General features: G+C 31.2%; 1 protein-coding gene across 1 annotated transcript; it reads right to left on the bottom strand.

The window, feature by feature from the left end:
- Positions 1 to 5,984: 5,984 nt before the first annotated feature.
- Positions 5,985 to 9,675, bottom strand: LOC134684241 (lysozyme-like). Its single transcript, XM_063543506.1, has 5 exons — positions 9,487 to 9,675; positions 8,989 to 9,133; positions 7,744 to 7,926; positions 7,098 to 7,173; positions 5,985 to 6,157 (listed from the first exon to the last, which is right to left on the bottom strand). The coding sequence occupies exons 2-5, from the start codon at positions 9,116 to 9,118 to the stop codon at positions 6,094 to 6,096; spliced, it is 453 nt and encodes a 150-aa protein (XP_063399576.1). The 5' UTR covers positions 9,119 to 9,133; positions 9,487 to 9,675; the 3' UTR covers positions 5,985 to 6,093.
- Positions 9,676 to 20,604: the final 10,929 nt, after the last annotated feature.

The following is a 20,604-nucleotide window of genomic DNA, read 5'->3' as shown; positions in this document are numbered from 1 at the left end:
GTTCTATTTATATTAATTTTGAAAAAAAAAATTAAAACTGTCATTATTTATTTTCTGTAAATGCATCCAGTGTGATGACCATTAATAATAAATCAAAACTTTTCACTATTTGTTTTGCATTTCTCTCTGATATGACTCAATGTTGCTTAGTCACATTTGCTACTTTTTTTTTAAATTTTGATAAACATCTACATCCTGTTGATTCATTCAAATAGAAATAACAATAAACAAGCAAATAAAGTTAAAACCAATAGAATGATCGCGAGAAACTTTTAAAGCTTTGTTTGTCATTTCAAATCGAGACATGCTTCAAGAACACATAAATTGTGTGTGCATATTTAACGATGTGTTTACTTGTTTACCGCCAAGTTCATTTACAAGATTTTAGTTTGGAGCAACTAAACTTACACGATGTATTTGGTTTACAGTTTGATTTAGAAGAAAACCCGACGTAGCTAGATATTACAACTAATTATATAATTACTAACACAATTTTATATTAATAGTATTATTATTTTCATTATTGTTAAATACATCGAGTATCATTATTACTAATCTTTAATTATATATTATTTTTTTATTTTTTTTTTAAAGAAATTTACCAATTTCTACATTTGAAAATACCTACACCATGTCAGGGTTGTGACGCTTGTTGTCCATTCGTTTGATGTGTTTTATCATTTGATTTTGCCGTTTGATTAAGGACTTTCCGTTTTAAATATTTCGCGGGTTTCAGTATTATTGTGATTTTACTTTTTATCTGTGAGTCGCATTTGGTCGTCTATGTAGTAGGGTGACATACAATGTGTGGTTCGGCTGTACTGTTTATGTGCTGACATAGGTTGGTTCACGTGTCCGTTTTTATTCTGTAAATAGTATGTATATCAATTATATGGTCATTTTTATAAATTTACTGTTTGAAAAAGTATGTATTATTCTAAATACGAAGGATTTTCTTATCCCAGGCAAATAACCGAAACCGTACTTTGCTCAACTTTTTTGAATTTTGGGTCATCAATGCTCTTCATCTTTATTAAGTTTTTTTTACTAGTTTGACATGAGCGTCACTGATGAGTGTTATGTAGACACAACACGTGACTGGCGTATTTATTATAAGCCTGATACCTTCAATAACTATAAGCATGTCGTATTGTTCTATTGTATTGTTATTTGTGCATTTCTCTGTCCTGTATGTTCTTCCATTTATTTGTATTTTAGTCCTGTTGTTGTTTTGTAATTTTAGTGTTATATTTTACTTTGCCATAAAAAGAGAAAGTTTGGCTAGTCACAAAATCAGTTGGTTTTTTGTTGCACTTAAGTGTTTCTGTTGTTTCGTTGTTTTCCATTTATATTTGATGCTTTTCCCTCAGTTTTAGTTTGTAACCCAGATTTGTTATTTCTTAATCGATTTATGACTTTCGAACAACGATATACTACTATTGCCTTGTATTTATTTCTATTTATTTGGGAAATAGGTGTGTGTTAGTATTATTTATAGTTTCGTAACTCTTTTTCCCGAGACCACCGGCAATGTAATTTATTCTTGTTCGGTCAGTCTGCCGCTTAGGATTAAAAATGTGCAGACGCTGATATTTTGGCTTGCAGATATGGAACCTTAGTTATGCAACAAGTAGACAAGCCGCCCTTTATGTTATATTTATTGTATGGACACTTTTATTCTGAAATCATATATAGATATAAGAAGATGTGGTATGAGTGCCAATGAGACAACTCTCTATCAAAGTCATAATTTATAAAAATACACCATTATAGGTCAAATATATATGTCTTTTATATAACATCATTTTATAAACGTAGTTACTTGTCCAATATCTGAGAATGTGGGAAGACAACGGGAAAACAAGGAAGTCACGAGGAAACACATTCCCGTTAAACATATTGTACGCGACTGATCGCGTGGATAGTTATACGGATATAAGCCATTTATAGATTTTTTACCTTGACATTTTAGATTGATACATGTTCACTGTATGCCGAAATTATACAATAATAAGTGTTCATTCTTGAAATCTAGGACTTTAACATTAAAATTTTGTTAGTGCAGTAACAACTCATTTGAAATCTCTTCCACCACAAATAATTGGTAAACAGTTCGCTTGACCATGTAAAGCCTTAAATCTTTTGGTTTCTGTGCAAACATCATCTGCTTGTCTAATCGAACGTCAGTTTCGCTTTTTGATTTACGACGGTGTTCATGCGACTCCCTCTGAACTTTGCATTTTTGATTCACTGAATTCTCTACTAGCAGTGTGATTAGTTCACGTTGTACCATATCACACTAAATCTAAAAGTAGACAGCAAAAGGAAATATGCAAAATCAAAAATCCAAATTTTGAAAATAGAAAATTACAGTTTAATATTGTTGCACACAAAACCTTTTTTTTTCTGAATTAACGTTCATTGTAAACATATTTAAAGCGTCAGTTCACGTACAATGTATATTCAGAACGAACATAAGTTCTAGGTACTGACAAATGTTGTTGGAATGGACAGAGGGTGTAAAAAGTTTAACTGATACTAAATTGAATGCGAGAATTTTTTCTATTACGAAATTCAGCCTCTAAAAAAAGTTTTTTTTCAAATATTTCTCCAAACAGTTAAGTTTTTTTTGTGTTAGAACTTTTAATTTAATGTCAAATGGCAAATCTCAGATACATTACAAAGTCATCAGGCCGTACTATTAATTAAAAAAAAAAAACAATATTTAAAAATTCATTTTAAACAGTCAATTTATATCAATTATGGCCACTGTTTTATGAATGAAAATAAGCTCATATATATTTTTTTTATTGTACGGATATAAAATAAACATTTCATTATAAATGAAGGCAACAGTAGATCGGTGTTCTAAAATTATAAATCGATCGAGTGAAAACAAATCCGGGTTACACAAACTAAAACTGAGGGAAATACATCAACCATAAGAGGAAAAATAAAGAATAATAGGAACAATGAAGTGCAACAAAAACAAACACCAACATACATAGAAAGGAACTATTTGACATCGACTGAGATATTCAACAAATACACCTGACATCTTGACCGACAATGCATGTTCGAGATTGGTCATATGGTATTGGAACATATAGTCGATTTATGATATTTCTTTATGAATTTATTGTTCACCATTCTCGCTGACATTTGTTTTGTACTCATATGAAGTATTAAGTTATATGTGGTTGGATTTTTTAAGAATATGTGGTTTTAACAATTTTGGTGTAAATATTTATTTTGATCTTAAAATGAGTTTGATTCAGCCCCACTGAGTCTAATATCTAACGTTTTAACGAATGGTAAATCTGGTATCTTAGATGATTTGTTTTTAATTTTGTTCCATTATCCTATAGGATATATTGATTGAATTTTGAAATACTGATGAGGGGAAAAAATGGTGTAACTAGCTTTCTGTTATCAATTAATGAAGCAAAACATCATGCGGGTATATTAGCGCTTTAAAATCATTTAAAATTTTTGCGATGTTGTTGTGTACGCAAGTTAACTGCATATCATTTGACATATAGTTTTAGAGTAAATTAGAAATGAATGTGGCTTTGTGAGCATCGAGAATAGAGACATAATCAACAAATAAATCGGACATTTTGATCGGCAATATATGTTTGAGGTGGTAAAATGATATTTCAACAGACAGTCGATTTTACATTATGTGCGCACCCTGGTTGCTGACATTTGTTTTTACTCATATGAAATATAATGCATATAGTACGGGGCGCCGAATGGGACTCTTGTGGTTTTGTACTCAAAATTCAATTTTGTACGGACAAAAGTGACTTTTGTTCAACAAAAAAGAGTTCAGTTTAACAAAATTTGTATCATACTACAAATTTGAAATTTTGTCATACAAAATTATCTATCAGCGGACAAAAGTCACTTTTGTCATGACAAAATGCATTTTTGTTACACAGACTTGACTTTTGTTACCTAATTTGAAAATTGAGCGACAAAAGTCAATTTTGTATTTAAATTAGTTTAGTTTGGTTTCTGTGAACTAATTTGCATACAAAATCGACTTTTGTTACACAAAATTGACTTTTGTTACACAAAAATTACTTTTGTTACACAAAATTGACTTTTGTCTCAACAAAATTGACAAAATTGACTTTTGTCTCAACAAAATTGACAAAATTGAATTTTGTCTCAACAAAATTAACAAAATTGAATTTTGTCTCAACAAAATTGACAAAATTGAATTTTGTCTCAACAAAAATGACAAAATTGAATTTTGTCTCAACAAAAATGACAAAATTGAATTTTGTCTCAACAAAAATGACAAAATTGAATTTTGTCTCACAAAAGTCAATTTTGTCTCACAAAAGTCAATTTTGTCTCACAAAAGTTAATTTTGTTTCACAAAAGTCAATTTTGTCTTACAAAATTGAATCTTACCGTACACAATTGACTTTTGTGATTTAATTTCCATATCAGCCATGACAAATATGAATTTTGTCTACAAAAATGAAGTTCTCACAAAACAAGTCTGTAGCAGTAGCACATAGTTTTGTAAGACAAAAATGATTTTGTTATGACAGAATTGAATTTTGTACAAAACCACAAGAGTCCCATTCGGCGCCCCGTATATAGAGCCTTCTCTAAAACAAGAGTCCATCTTGCTTAGTACTTTCACCAAGTCGGAAAGATGAGAGTTGTTTCCAATTCATTAGATGTTTTTGAGCTTTTGATTGTGCTATTTGATAAAGGACTTTTGTTTTGAATTTTCCATTGAGTTCGTCATATTTGTTAATTTACTTACCTTATTTAGATATACTTATTTAGTCTTTAGTTTTTTATGTTGTTTCTAGTGTACTATTATGTGACTGTTTATCTGTTTGTCTTTTTCATTTTTAGCCATTGCGTTGTCATTTTATTTTCGATTTATGAGATTGACTGTTCCTCTGTTATTTTTCGCCCCTCTTTTATAAAGTACTTTCATCCAATGCATCTCGTACATCGAATGAATTTGAGATTAAAAAAAAACTATCAAAACCAAAAGATTTACTTGACATCTTGATCTTTTCTCCGATATTGACACAGAGCGACGAAAGTAAAATCACAACAATAGAAAACTTCGAGGAAAATTCAAAAAGGAAAGTCTCTAATCAAAGGGCAAAATCAAAAGCTGAAATACATCAAACGAATGGATAACTCCTTTTTATTTATGAAAACGTTATTTTTGTAACATTTCATTTTTATAATTTCGATTTGTCAGTACTAACCATCGTTCGGTGTATACACAATTAATTTTATTGTAGACTATACGGACTTAACATTAACATGTTGGTCTACTAGCACAAAAACAATATGCTCAAACAAAGTTTTTGAGGAACGAAAGACATTTTTGTACATTTTCAAGGTTGTTTTTAGATTATGATGATCCTTTTACACCGTCTTATGGTGTTTATATATCACAATTCGTGCGCTTTGATCGTGTCTGTAGTAAGTTTATGGATTTTGATTAGCGTAGCCTATGTTTTCATGGCATATTTATTTTTGTAAAATGATCTTTTATGAATAAGAACGTTAGTTTTCTAAATTGAATTGTTTCATCTTTTTCATGGTATATCATGATGCCTTAGATAACCAACTATACGGTATGACGTATTTTCATTGTTTTTACTGCACAAAACAAAGAAAGGTCTAGTATTTGCCCTGTTATCCTTACAGAACAGCATCAGTAGAAGTAAATTTGACCGATTTTCTCATAAGTATAATGAGAAATTTTGGTCAAACTTGGTTATCATTGTTGAGCATTTTACTTTGGATAGTTTTTGTGATCTTATATTTCGTTAGCCAGTTTTGCATACACGAGAGAAACAATATTAACTGTTGATAAGACCGTCAACAATACGAAATCGTACATCACATTCAGTTGGTTCAAAGAACTATTAAAACATATCAATTAGGAGACAGTGATGTCAAGTGCAAATGTCAGTTCCTTGCGATAAAAATACAGGAGATATAAACTTTATATAATTCTTTGTGAAAATAATATTTGGCAAAATACCATTATATTTTTTAGTCTTCATATGAATTTTATTTTATTTTGAAATGCAAGAACTAGCATGAGCTGTAGTCGTATTCTGAACCCTGGACATTAGAACAGTGGTTTTTCCAACCATACCTAAAATAGACGTCAAGATTAAAATTGTATGCATCACTGAGATTTTACTCCAATAGTCAACATATCACATTACAAATAAATAAATGAAAGGGTATTATATTATCTTTGTACACTTGATTACAAAATATCAATAGCAATGGTTCTTAACAGTTCATATATAGCGGAATGCCCCCTTATGATATCGTATTCCCTTAGGCTATTACATTGTATCACACGTTTGAGACTATATTCTAAATAACAGTAACGGTTCTGATATAACGAGCTATATATCGCCATCCAGTAAAATCATAGTACATGTATGTTCACTTTACGTGCAGACGCATTAATTCAGGAAATAAGCTAGTTCGCGTTACAGACGTATATTGTTAAAACGACACGGTTCACTCAATTTTTGGCAATAACAGTTAAACCCACTATTTACGCAGGTCATATTTCAAAAACAATACGGTTCATAATACTAAATAAACAAATCAGTCCGTTTAAGTCAATTTTTTATGTAAATATTAAAGAGAAAATACCACGAATGTGAACGCGCATTTTCAAGCTTCATGTGTGCTTTAGACTGTAAGAAAATCTGTTGAAAATAACACTTTTATTTGAAAATGTCAGATATTCAAAAAAAATTATTTAATTTATAAAAGAATGTAATATTACTGATATTATAATTTCGAGGGTGAAACAGAAAAGCAGAAACAGTCTTGTGTGTATACATCGAAAGCGTATGTGGTGTACATGAATCGAATAGAATGCCTGGCAGCTGTAGATTGGATCATTTGTTTTAGTTTAGCTCGGGGTTTAGAATAATAAAGATGACTTTCATTATCCAAAATATCTGATTTCTTGAAGAGATTTTTATTATAGGAATCATGCAAGGAATTAGAACTAATAAACATCCTGGAGGAAATGTTCTTTACTTATTACACTATAAACCAAAACTTACCATTTGCCAAACCCTCCACAATTTTTAACCCTTACTGCACAATTTGCATCGTTTGATATGTCCGAGTTCTTGAATGCTGCAACAAGAAAAAAATATTTCAATCGGTCAGTGTTGTGAAAATATGGCAGCTAATAAGTGGTCGTGTCTTGAAACCAAAATTAAACGATTGTCTCTCGTTTATAAACAATTAACAAAGAAGCATGGATATTCAGGTAAACACGTGCATGACCTGTACAGTACGATATATTTTATCTTGATGTCAGAGCGATGATAACGTTTGGGTTTTCATTCGCACTTGCGTATTACGATCACCAGATTTTTACGAGACATGTCACGTTGACTTAAGTGCATACGAATTTATGTCGGCGATTTGTTTTCTGGACGCACGCAATTAAAATAAAGTAAACGTCTTCTTAATTTGGACAAATTATAGAACTTTCTTGAGAGAAAAATTTTAAAATAAAAAGTAGCTATTTAGTTATAATAAAGACTAGCTATTTTTGTTTCTAAAAAACATGCATTTTTTTAATTTAAAGTTTTATATGACTTTAAGGTTCCGACCAATATTTAATACATGTTAACTCTACAAGATATATTTTACACAAGTTATAAAGTATATATAACTAGATTGTATTGTTGTACTTACAGTTGCAAGAGTCGGCACATCCGTATGTATTAACTCTCCAACACGTTGAGGAACTAGTACCGTTTGGCCTTCCGCAAAAGTAGTTACTGTTCATCTGGAAAATACCATAATCTTTCGAACCATTAGAATTTGTACCTACTGCATCATATATGTAGTTACTTTCGTGTTTTACCAAACACAGCCCTGAAAGAGTTAACATTGATAACTTTACTGTTTGTGTTGTTAAAACAATTGTGAAGTGTTGTCACATGAAACATTAAGAAAATATCACAGGGATTATAATAATTGACATTATAATAGTCCACGACAGAGACTACCATCCTTCTAAAAAAAAGACGTATAAACGTATAAAACTACATATGAGGTGAACAGTCTGACGTTGTTACATGGACACAATGTGATTTGGATAAGCCAGTTTTACACAAGGACAGACAAACAATGTATACAGCATGACCTACATATGTTAATTAAGAAAATAAATTGTTCTATTGCAGGTTAACGCATAGTTCAAACTGAAATATACAAATTCCATGTTTGAGTCATAATAAATGTGTCAAGGTTTATTTGTAGATGCTGCATTTTGTATGCAATTTTGAATGCAAAATTATTCAAGGAGCAAAAATTCTGAAATTCTATGTAATCACACTTAATTTTGATAATTCAACCTATTATTCTTTTTATTTCGTTCATACGTTGTCGTCAATATAATCGAATTCTATGTGATACCCATAGTGAGAGGTTTAGCTAACTTTAAAACCAGGTTTAATCCACCACAATCTACAGAAGTAAATAACTATACCAAGTTATGCATATAGCAGGATTTTTTTTATGCATTTGCTGTGTTTGAGCTTATTTTATTTGATAAGGGACTTTTCGTTTTGAGTTATCCCTTAAATTTGTTATTTTTTGTTTTTTTCATTCTGTTTCCAAACAAATGTTACAAGGTCCAGCTGAAGGACGCCTCCGTGTGCGGGAATTTTTCGCTACATTAAAGACTTGTTGGTGATCTTCTGCTGTTGTGTTTTCTTTATGGTCGGGTTGTAGTCTCATTGACATATTCCTCATTTCTATTCTCAATTTTATTAGATTGCAGTGAATAAGGAAAATATTTTTGATATTATGAAAATCTCTCTCGACCAGAAGCTTTTTGCTAGTGTTTCAAAAATAAATTATGGATGCAAAATTTTCAAAACCGATGCATTGCGATAAGATCTGCAATGACTATTAACAGCTGATCATACTCACAGTCTCTTAGATCACTGTCTGGTACATTCTGATTGCGTAGTGCTTGTACAACTTGGCACTTCGTTTTAGTAGCTCCATATGAATACCCCACAAGTGCCAAGACAATTAAGATTGGAAACGAACAATGCATCTTGTAATCACTAACCTGTACAAAACATGAAATAACAAAGATAATCTTGATTGTTATTCTCGTCGCGATTTGTTAAGAGTCACATCAAACTTTGATTTTAATTTCTGTCTGATTTCTTTATATTGCTTGAAGTTTTTCGCCAAAATTGTAAACACAATATTTTTTCAAAATAGTCTGTTTAGAAGTTTGATTTTTTTCAATAAGCACATATAGGCAAAATCATTTAACCAACTCTTCTTTCCGTTATGAAAAATTAAATTAATAAACGAAATATATATTTATGCGTCAGTTTTACATGATAATTGCACTTGATTTGAACATTTTTCTTTAATATTTATGAATGTTTAGGATAACATCATTTCGCTTACCTTGATGATTCTTTTAGATATAAAAACAAAGATTTATTCCAGACTATATATATTGTAAATATATCCGGTAGTGGATTTCCCCTAAACACTTTATACCGGATCGCAATTACAACTTTATTGTTTGAGGTCAGAATCTACAAAACTCTCTTAGAGAACCCATTGTGATTCAGCTACCTTTGCTAAGATATTAAATAATAAATGATTAATATTAACAGTTAGAGACATGTTTTAAGAACTCATAAACTTTTTATCATATGTGTAAACGTGATATGAATCCTGTTTTGATAATGAAATTTGGGATCTTTATATGTCCAAGTGATGACGCAAAATGATTAATGGAGTTAGTGCAGTTTTGAAACTCGGTACGTCGTAGATAATAAGAATCAGTTCGAGACTTTGCATAGCTATTATTGTTGTCATGATACTTCATTTTTGTCGAGCCTGCAACTTTTGTTGCAGAAAGCTCGACATAGGGATAGTGATCCGGCGGCGGCGGCGGCGGCGGCGGCGGTGTTAGCTCATTTCTTAAAAACTTTATATTTTAGAAGGTGGAAGACCTGGATGCTTTATACTTTGTATATAGATGCCTCATGTTACGAAGTTTCCGTCAGTCACATGTCCAATGTCCTTGACCTCATTTTCATGGTTCACTGACCACTTGAAAAAAAAGTTAAGATTTTTTGTAATGTTGAATTCTCTCTTATTATAAGTAATAGGATAACTCTATTTGGTATGTGCGTACCTTGCAAGGTCTTAATGCCCGTCAGACAGTTTTCACTTGACCTCGACCTCATTTCATAGCTCAGTGAACAAGGTTAAGTTTTGGTGGTCAAGTCCATATCTCAGAAACTATAAGCAATAGGGCTAGTATATTTGGTGTATGGAAGGACTGGATGGTGTACATGTCCAACTGGCAGGTGTCATCTGTCCTTGAACTCATTTTCATGGTTCAGTGGTTTTAGTTAAGTTTTTGTGTTTTGGTCTGTTTTTCTCATATTTTAAGCAATAGGTCTACTATATTTGTTGTATGGAATTATTGTAAGGTGAACATGTCTAGTGGACAGATGTTATCTGACCTTGACCTCATTTTCATGGTTCAGTGGTCAAAGTTAATTTTTTCAGTTTTGGTCTTTTTATCAAATACTATATGCCATAGGTGAACTATATTAAGTGTATGAAAATATTTTATGATCTATATATTAGTCGCGCAGGTTTTATTTGACCTTGACCTCATTTTCACAGTTCATTGCTCAGTGTTAAGTTTTTGTGTTTTGGTCTATTTTTATTAAACTCTGAGTATAAGGTCAACTATATTTGTTTTATGGAAGCATTGTTAGCTGTACATGTCAGCCTGGCATGGTTCATCAGACCTTGACCCCATTTTCATGGTTCATTGGTCTTTGTTTAGTTATCTTGGTTAATGTTGAGTTTATGTGACAGTTGTAATAAAGCTTTATACTTAGGACTATCAACATAACATCAATAATTAGTAAAGAAGGCGAGACATTTCAGTGTGTGCACTCTTGTTAAATGATTCGTTTAAATCATTTATAAGGAATAAGAATTAGCACAAACATAACAGATATATTGCGGATAGAGGATAGATAATTGAACTAGCTACATAAATAAGTAATATGACACGAGGACAATGGCTTAACAACAAAAAAAGCAAAATGACAAGCGATAGTGTTGGTAAGACCATATCACCGAACTTGAATCGCCGAGGTATATGCCATTGGTGCAATAGGAACATCTTGAATTGTGGAATGTAAAACAACATAGAAACGATAAGATTTGACACAAAAAAGTATACACGATTCCTTATATAGATATTTGAAGATGTGGTATGAGTGCCAATGAGACAAATCTCCAACCATGTAACAATTAATAAAAGTAAACCATTATAGGTTAAGGTAAGGCCTTTAAAACGGAGCTTTGTCTCACACCGAACAGTAAGCTATAACGTGTCCAAAAAATTATTAGTTTAAAACTATTCAGAAGGGAAAACCAACGGTCTAATCTATATAAAAACGAAAAACGAGAAACACTTATGAACCACATAAACAGACGACAACCACTGAACATCAGATTTCTAACTTAGGATAGGTGCAAAAAATTGCAGCGGGATTATAATTCACTCAAATATTAAAATCATATAGTCACAAAATATCAAAAATAACAACGAAACTAACAATTAAAAGAAAGAAGAGAAAACGCAGATAAATATTCGTGTAAGGAATATACTTGATGAAATCGGTTTAGTCATTATCAGTTGTTATCCATTCATGTTTAAGCTTTTGATAAGGGACACTTTCAGTTTTGAATTTTTCTCTGAGTTCGGTAATTTTACAGTGATTTTACTTTTTAGGATTTCCTGCGACTTTCAAAATAATAAAGAAATAACGCAATTGTGTCATATAAAAAAGAAGATGTGGTAAGATTGCCAATGAGACAACTCTCCACAAGAGACTAAATGTCGTGTCTTAGGTAGTTCATTGTGTATGTAAAAAACAATTGAGATGTGTTTAAATTGTCCGATTTCGTCCTTCGTTAATCGCGCATAAATTTATATTAACTTGTTCCATGTAGTCACAATTACATACCAGTTATATACTGACAATATAAAAATGAATGATAATGTTACAAAAGAATTAATAATTATTAGTGATGAAGTGATGCGACGTGTTTTCCCCCATTGCAACTTATTTCGTAAAATAAAAAGAACAATCAGATATACCTGGGAACAGTATATCAATAAATATCTTCCTGGATACTTTCAACATTTTGAAAAACTGATAATGTGGTTTACGCCACCTTTACTAACCATTGATGGTCATTGATATAATATTGATAACTATAAATATTAAGCTTTACCACAACTTTCAAATTCACTTAAAAGAGGGAAGAAAGATACCAAAGGGACAGTCAAAATGATCCAATAAAATGAGGTCGAGGTCAGATGAACCCAAACTGAAATATGTGTATACACCTTACAATCATTACTTACACTAAATATGCTTGAAACAAAGTTGAGCTTTTGCACATTTAAAAACCCAACTTAACCATGAAATCTTATCATTGATCAATGAAACAAGAAAATGAGGCTAAATTCAAATAAACCCTGCCAGAAAGACATATACACTTTACAATCATTCCATACCCCAAATGTGGTTTAGCTATTACTTTGAAAATTTAACATTGAGCAATAAACCGTTAAAAATGAGATTGAGGCCAAACAAAACCTACCAGACTAACATTTACACTATCAAATATTGTTTATACTACACATAAAGTTAACCTATTATGCAATTTAATCCTGGTTTCTATGATCAGTTTACTTACAACCACTGGGTCGATGACACTGCTTGTGGAGTTTAAATTGTCCGAGGGTAACAACAACCCAGTAGTTCTGTACTTCTGTGCTGACATGAATTTTTATTGATATGGTTATATTTATTAATTTGATTACCTTAGTTGTATTTGGCTAAACTTTTAGTAATTTTGGTTTTCAATGCTCTTCAATGTCGTACTTTATTTGGCATTTTAAACTGTTTTGGATTCGAACGTCACTGATAAGTCTTTTGAAGACGAAACGCGCGTCTTGCGTAAATACAAAATTTAATCCTGGTAGCTATGATGATATAAAAAAAAATATGGTATGATTGCCAATGAGACAACTGTTCAGAAGAGACAAAAAATGACACAGACATTAACAACTGTAGGTCACCGTATGGCCTTCAACAATGAGCAAAGCCCATACCGCATAGTCAGCTATAAAAGGCCTCGATGTGTCAATGTAAAACAATTCAAACGAGTAAATTAACGGCCTTATTTATATATAAAAAATGAACGAAAAACAAATATGAAACACATAAACAAACGACAACCACTAAATTACAAGCTCCTGACTTGGGACAGGCACATAAATAAATAATGTGGTGGGGTTTAACATGTTAATCGTGAGTTTATTTGAATATACTATTAGAAAACATGTTAATCGTGAGTTTATTTGAATACACTATTAGAAAAAATGATCAAAACTCAAAAACTGAACTTGAAAATGAGGCAAAGGTCAGAAGCCAACTGCAGGTTAGACATGTACATGATGTACAATTTACAATAATTCCAAACATCATATATAGTAGACCTCATGCATACAGAATAAGAAAACAGACCAATACACAAAAACCAAATGCACTGATCAATCACGAAAATGACGTCAAGGTCAGATGACACCGGCCATATGGAAATGCACACCTTACAATCTTTCTATTCACCAAATATATTGATTATAGTTTTTGATGCGTTTTGTTTTTTGATTTTGCCATGTGATTATGGACTTTTCAAATTGATTTTCCTCTGAGTTCAGTATTTGTGTGATTTTACTTTTTATTTTTTATAGTATCTTAGATATGTACTTGACCACCAAAACTCAATATTGTTTACTGAACCAAAAAATGAGGTCGGGGACAAATGAAATTGTCTGACGGGCATTAGGACCATGCAAGGTACGATAAACCAAGTATTCTATTACTCGTGATGAGAGAGAAATTAACATAACAAACATTTTAAACTCTTTTTTTTTAAGTAGTCACTGAAACATGAAAATGAGGTTATGAACAATGGACATGTGACAGACGGAAATTTTATAAAATTGTGGCATCTATATACAGAGTATGAAGCATCCAGGGGTGGTGTTCTTGAAGCTATCTTAGGATTAGGACGTGTCCTAAGTCTATCTTATGACAAGTCTTTGTCCTAAGTCGTGTTCTCGAAGCTCTCTTAACTTATGATATATCTCATTTTTCGTCCTAACTTTAGGACACCCAATAAGGTGTCTTAAGAGCATCCTATCTTCATCCTAGTGTTATTATGTTTGGATTCGCTTTTTGCTCATTATTTTACGCAAAAATTAACATAAAATGAAACGCACCATCGGTTATTAACTCGTATATAAAGAAATTGTGCATGATTTTAAACTTTGAACTTCGTGTTTCACGATACGATTACACTACAAATTTAATTCTCATTTCAAAACAAATTGTTTTCAAGTTAAAATAACAATCCTTTTCGATAAAATTACATTGGTATTTATGCATTTAATTCTGTACATGTTATTATAAAATTTGTAAACAATTTTGTTAAATAATTTCGTCATTAATAAATGTTTTATCACAAAATTACTTTAAATATATAAAATTTCGACTTAGGAAATGTTTAGGACGTCCTAACATAAGATTCGTCTGAGAGAGCTTCGAGACACAACTTAAGAGTGTCCTAAGTCGATCCTAAGTCAATCCTAAAATCGGTCTTATCTATGACTTAGGACGAGTCTTAGGATACCTTCGAGAACACCACCCCTGGTCTTCCACCTTTTAAAATCTAAAGCTTTTAAGAAGTTACAAAAGCGACAAAAGTTGACCGCTCGACAAAAATTATGCGAAAAATCCTTCCAGTGTCTGACTACTGATATGACGAATCTGCTTAATTAGAACTTGCAATCAACCATAAGTAGTTGTTTGACCCTTTGATAGTAAACACTACTTTATAAAAAGAACAGAACCCTTCCTATTTGAAAAAAAGAAAAGTATAGAATACCTTGTATTAATACTTTAATTTATAAATGATAAGACGACGTCTTAAGTTATAATTGGAAGGCTGTTTATCCATAGAACCGCACAGGTATACATAACATCACAAAAACAACTTTATCACCTGAGGGCAATGTAGAGCTTTTACTTGAAATACTACTGTTAAGTTGACCTTCAAAGGAAACCACAGATAATGTAAAATATACATTTATCAGAAAAACTTGTTTGTTATTCTAAACACTAATGTAACCTTATCCACCAACAGGAACAACAGATGATGTAGTATGCATATTTTTTTGTAAAAAACAACATTGGTTGATTTGAATGAAATTCTTAACGATCTTAATGTACTCCTTTTTTTCACATGCTGAAAGTGAGAGACACATAATAATTTTTTTTCTTTTCAAAAGACATACAAAACAATGATCACGCGGTCGTTATGTCCGAATAAATAGTTAAGAGACCGTTCAATAATTACCAGATGGATGAGTCGGCCATTCTTAATATTGTTTTATTAAAAAGGTTAAATCCCATCCTTTAAAATTCTGCAAAAAGGTCCTTGCCCATCTAAAAAAATCTATAAAAAAGTCCTTGCCCCTCTTAAACTCAACGACAGTCAAAAATGATTTCGGTTCTTTTTCTATTTTAAATTTTGAAATGTTTATATCTGGAAATCAAAGAATAGACTTTGGAGTAAATAGAAAATTCAAAAGGGGCTAGTTAATTCTATATGTATATATTTATCATATCTGTGTGTATCAGAAACATACATTTCATTGTTTTTAAAACCAGTATGAATATACATGTATATATTTGATTTTATATGTGCAGCCTCAGATACAATATTACAACTACAACTCAAGACATGAATAATAGCATACTATATCAGGCAGCCTTTCATAGAGGTTTAAGAAGTGCTAACAATAATATTCATGCAAGCCATAAAATATATGAAGAAATATTAACCATACTATTAAATGTACTTAGTTTATATATATAAATTTTAAATCTGAGGTCATTTTGAAACGGTTTTATTTAATGTATCTCTTTTTTTTTACGTCTTTGTACTATTGGATAGTGTTTTCCACTTTTGTGACCATAGAGCATGGAGATTTATTCAAACTATTGTGAACAATCAAATAAAGTTATTAATTAAATATACAATTTGATATACAATTGTCAAAATCTCCTATTTAAAACAAAAGGAAAAAAAATTTAAGGGACAACAACTCTTGGACTAGTTAACATATAAGCATATGCTAAATTACCAACTATTGTCTTAATAACAGAGAATGTTTATAGTTCAAATATCAATGTCCCTTTATCTATTCTACTTTCAAAAAAAGAAATTATGGTCTTTTTAAGCAATTTTGGCAGACATGTTTTTGACTTTGATGCAGCTTTTTGCACCTACTAATCAAATCCCTACATTTGGCAGCAAAACACCAAACTATCAAACAACTTGTTATTCTATAAGATCAATATATAAATAAAATGTCCGAAGAGTTTTATTAAAAGTTGATTTGGAAACGTTACACCAAATTTTAAAGATGTCTATCTGAATTTAGCCTAAATTGAAAATTTTAGCTTTTTTTCTTTACCTATTTATTGAATCCACAAGAATGACAACAATACATCAAACTACCAAACAACCTGACATTCTGTAAGATCAATATATAAATGAAATAGCTATAGATTTTTTTTTATTGAAATCCAAGTTGATTTGAAAAAGTTATAATTTTTTTTAAAGATGGCTATCTGGATTTCCCTTATGTTTTGTGTGCCTGCAAAAGAAATTTCCTACACATCGATAAAATTGATAGCAAGTGTTTCCTATAAATAAGTTCTGATCCATCCACTATATATATTAAAAAAAAGTTCTCGCCCATCCAAGTACTTCCCCCAAAAAAAGGGGTGTACCCTGCCCCATTTTCCGCCAGCCCATTCATCGGATAAATATTGAACAGTCCCTAAATCAGTACCACATATATTCATTATAAGAACGTTTTAACAAAGCATTTATGTGGGTATTGATCTTCCCTGGTTCATCCTTCAAAATTACAAACTGATATAATACCGAAATGTAATTCTTCGGTTACAAACACTGTGTCAAATTCTGCACATTTATGTATATGAAACATATTGCAGCAGAGTAACGAATTGTAATTGTATGCTGGTTGGTCTTATCATAATAGAGCCCTTTGACAACTTTTATAACTTAGCCGAACGAACACCGCCATTATATTTTACAATTTTGTAAAATATTATATGATTTTGATGATACTTTTAAAAGGTAATATCATAATTAGATTCTGTTAAAAAGATAACCACCTTGTCTAATATCAACGGCGTTTTTAATAAGATCATTATTTAATCCGGTTATGCCTTATTTGTACTAGAATTTGAGTAGCAGACTGTTTGGACATGTAAATCGATGAAAAGACCATTTTGCATTTGGCATTGGATCTGTCATATAATAAGGTCGTATTGTGGAAGCAAACTAGCAACAAGTATGTAGTCGGTTTCATTTTGTTTTTCTTTGTGTACATAGTTGTTCGTTGTGAAGTGATAAGATCATAACACAGTATTGACTGCTGTACCTCAATTTTTCGACAATGCTCCCTATAATGTTTTTTTTCTTCTTTTGATCACACATTGTTGTCAATATGATGGAATTGTACGCGACTCATACAATTGAGAGGTTAAGCAAGCTATAATAACATGATTGAGCTATCACTTTCTACATAAGAACATGCCTGTACCAACTCAGGACAGTTTTTTTTTTCACTTTCATTTGATATGCTTATAGATTTTTCATCAATAACTGTGTGGAGCATTATTTTATGTATATTCAATAGAGAAAGATGTTACGAAATATTGGTAATTGAAGTTGACTGGGCAGAGGGGCAAGTTTAGTATTCTACGACTTAAGTACGGGAAGTATTGTTGGAGTACGAATTTCAGTCTTATAAAAGGTCGTTCATCAAATTCTCTAAATAATTTGGGTACATTATGATGTCGTGCTGGTGCTCTGAATTTAATCAAATGGCAAATATTATGGGAACCAACTGCCCTCTTCTTGTTTACTTGTCCCTTTACTTTCCGCTATATAGTTGCTGTTCTCTTATCAGATAGTTCAAAATTGATACATCTATCACTTCAAACTTGAGATAAAGAGTACAATAGAGACAGTTGAGGCTGCCACATATCTTGCCTTACATAAAGAGATTGACGATGAAGCTTGGTTCAAAACAAAACTATTTGAATGTTCTTTTAGTATTGTTAGCCTCTCTTTTCAAAGAAAGTCTATAAGTATGACTCTTAATCGTACAATTGATTAAAATCGACAATGAATGTCAAATATGGGGTCTTTAATGAAAATAAGATCATAATTATTTCGGTCGTTCACAGAATATCCTTTGGAAATAAAAGAAACAGCTATATTATAACAATTTGAGTTAGTCTGAAGAAATAAGTTCATATCGTTTGATGTGTTTTTGATATTGCCATTTGATTAGGGACTTTTCGTTTTGAATTGTCCTTAGCATTTAAGTGATATTAGATTTTCGTACAGATAGTTTTTGCACTTGAAATCAACGTGTCTTTCCAGCAATAACATTGGTTTTACTTTTTGGGCTACAGAAATGATGACACTGATATACACACAATTGTATAAAAACAATAAAAAGAAACTTAAATGAAAAAAAAAACAAGCAAGAAACAAAAGTCATACCTTCCAGAAGTATTGTTCACCAGCATTTAGTTTCTTCAAACGTAATTTACTCTTTATAAAAAAAATGCATAAGCAAGTGTTTTATCCGTTAAACATGTGTCGTTTCTAACGCTCTGTTAAAATAGGATTTATATTTTTGTTTTGTTTTGTTCTGCATTTGTAATCGCTTGCAGTTTGAACTTGTCGTTGCTGTTTAATTTTTCTATTATTTTATGTTGTATCAAATATGTTAAGAGGATTGGGTTCGAGCATCTGCTTCAAATGTATTTAACACAGATTCTTGCATAATATATCAACGCTATAATCTAAGAATAAATTAAATAAAAGTGCAGTTGAAAAGATACTAAAGATCCCAAAAGAGTCGAAAACAAGCCGCCCGTACCACATTACGATAAACAGTAGTACACAAAATAGACTACAAAAGAATTATTTTGTTGTTTTTTTTTTAGGAAAAGAGAAAATGATTCTGATAAAAACGATCGAAAAGTAACCATCGTTATCTGTAAAAAAAAGATATTGAGTAACGCTCAACAAACTTGTTGTGTTGTCTGTAAAATTTGCGGAAGGATAGTTTTACCTTCAAATCTTGGAACTCATGTTTCAATAGCTTCCTTTTTTTTTTTTTATTACAAAAGATTTTTTTGTAGTATTGTTTTATATTCATTTTTATTTCATCATGAAATGTTCACATGAATATGTAGCATCTACTGTAATCGTTTTCTGAACTATGTACATTGAAACAGCGGTTCTTCTAGTCATTTCTGAAACTAAACAAACGAAATAAACAGCTTCTTATATTGTAGTAACAAAGTGATCTATCAATCAATGTTATATTAGTGACCCCCTGACTTTATCGGGTCCAAAAAATCCTAACGGAAAAGAGGTGCAAATATTTATGCAACTGTTACCCAAATATCATGACCTTATCACAAAGTTATACATGTAGACAAAGCAAAAGACCATGAGTGGACACCGCCAAATAATCTTCATAGAAATAACTCATAAAAATACTGAAACAACTGCGTACCAAATATCATTGACTTAATATTAGTGGTTCTACATAAATTGACCTTAATCAAAAATCCGCACAACTTAATGTTGAAACCACACCGAGGGGAGCAGCATGCTTTCATATTTTTCTATTTTCAGTTTCAATAGTATTAATACCGGCTGTCTAGGGATCTTGACAACAATCATTTTTTTATGTTTAGTTTTTTTTTTCATGTAAGGTCATAAATCAGTAAAGAAAAATCGAGCGTCGCATTATAATATCCTCTTCATAAGAGATGATATCCCTTTATTTACCATTGCCGAGTATTGTAAAAAAAAAAAGAAGAGAATATGCCAGAATATATATTTATTTCACATAAAGCGTGGTAGGAATGTGATTGGAATTTCAAAAAGAAATCACGACGATGCCAATCAGCTGAAAACCAATGTAGTCTTTTTTACCAAGGATGTGTACTCACGACATTACAAGAACGTCATTTTATAATTTAAATGCGTTCGAAGCACTTTTATAGATGAATCAGTAAACAGGGTAACGTTTTGGTGGCCAAGTTCATATCTCAGATACTATAAGCAATTTGTCTATATATTTGGTGTAGGGGTTGTAAGGTGTGACTTGTACACATTACGGTTAAATAAAAAGTCTGACGAGCATGATGACCTTGCAAGGTACGTATATACCAAATACTAGTATAATTACTCTATTACTCAAGATAAGAGAGAAATTAACATTACAAAAATTTTGAACTTTTTTTTCAAGTAGTCACTGGTCCATGAAAATGAGGT

Source organism: Mytilus trossulus, chromosome 1, assembly GCF_036588685.1.
Source record: "Mytilus trossulus isolate FHL-02 chromosome 1, PNRI_Mtr1.1.1.hap1, whole genome shotgun sequence".
Classification (NCBI taxonomy): domain Eukaryota; kingdom Metazoa; phylum Mollusca; class Bivalvia; order Mytilida; family Mytilidae; genus Mytilus; species Mytilus trossulus.
Note: the sequence above shows the minus strand (reverse complement) of the source record. Positions and strands in the feature narration are given on the sequence as shown.

What these genes read in the sequence shown, in the direction of transcription:
- LOC134684241 (XM_063543506.1), bottom strand. Translation starts at nt 9,118, where the DNA reads ATGCATTGTTCGTTTCCAATCTTAATTGTCTTGGCACTTGTGGGGTAT. An exon ending in AGACAGTGATCTAAGAGACT is followed by an intron (nt 7,927 to 8,988) that starts GTGAGTATGATC and finishes TAACTCTTTCAG; the next exon opens with GGCTGTGTTTGGTAAAACAC. An exon ending in ATGTGCCGACTCTTGCAACT is followed by an intron (nt 7,174 to 7,743) that starts GTAAGTACAACA and finishes TTCTTGTTGCAG; the next exon opens with CATTCAAGAACTCGGACATA.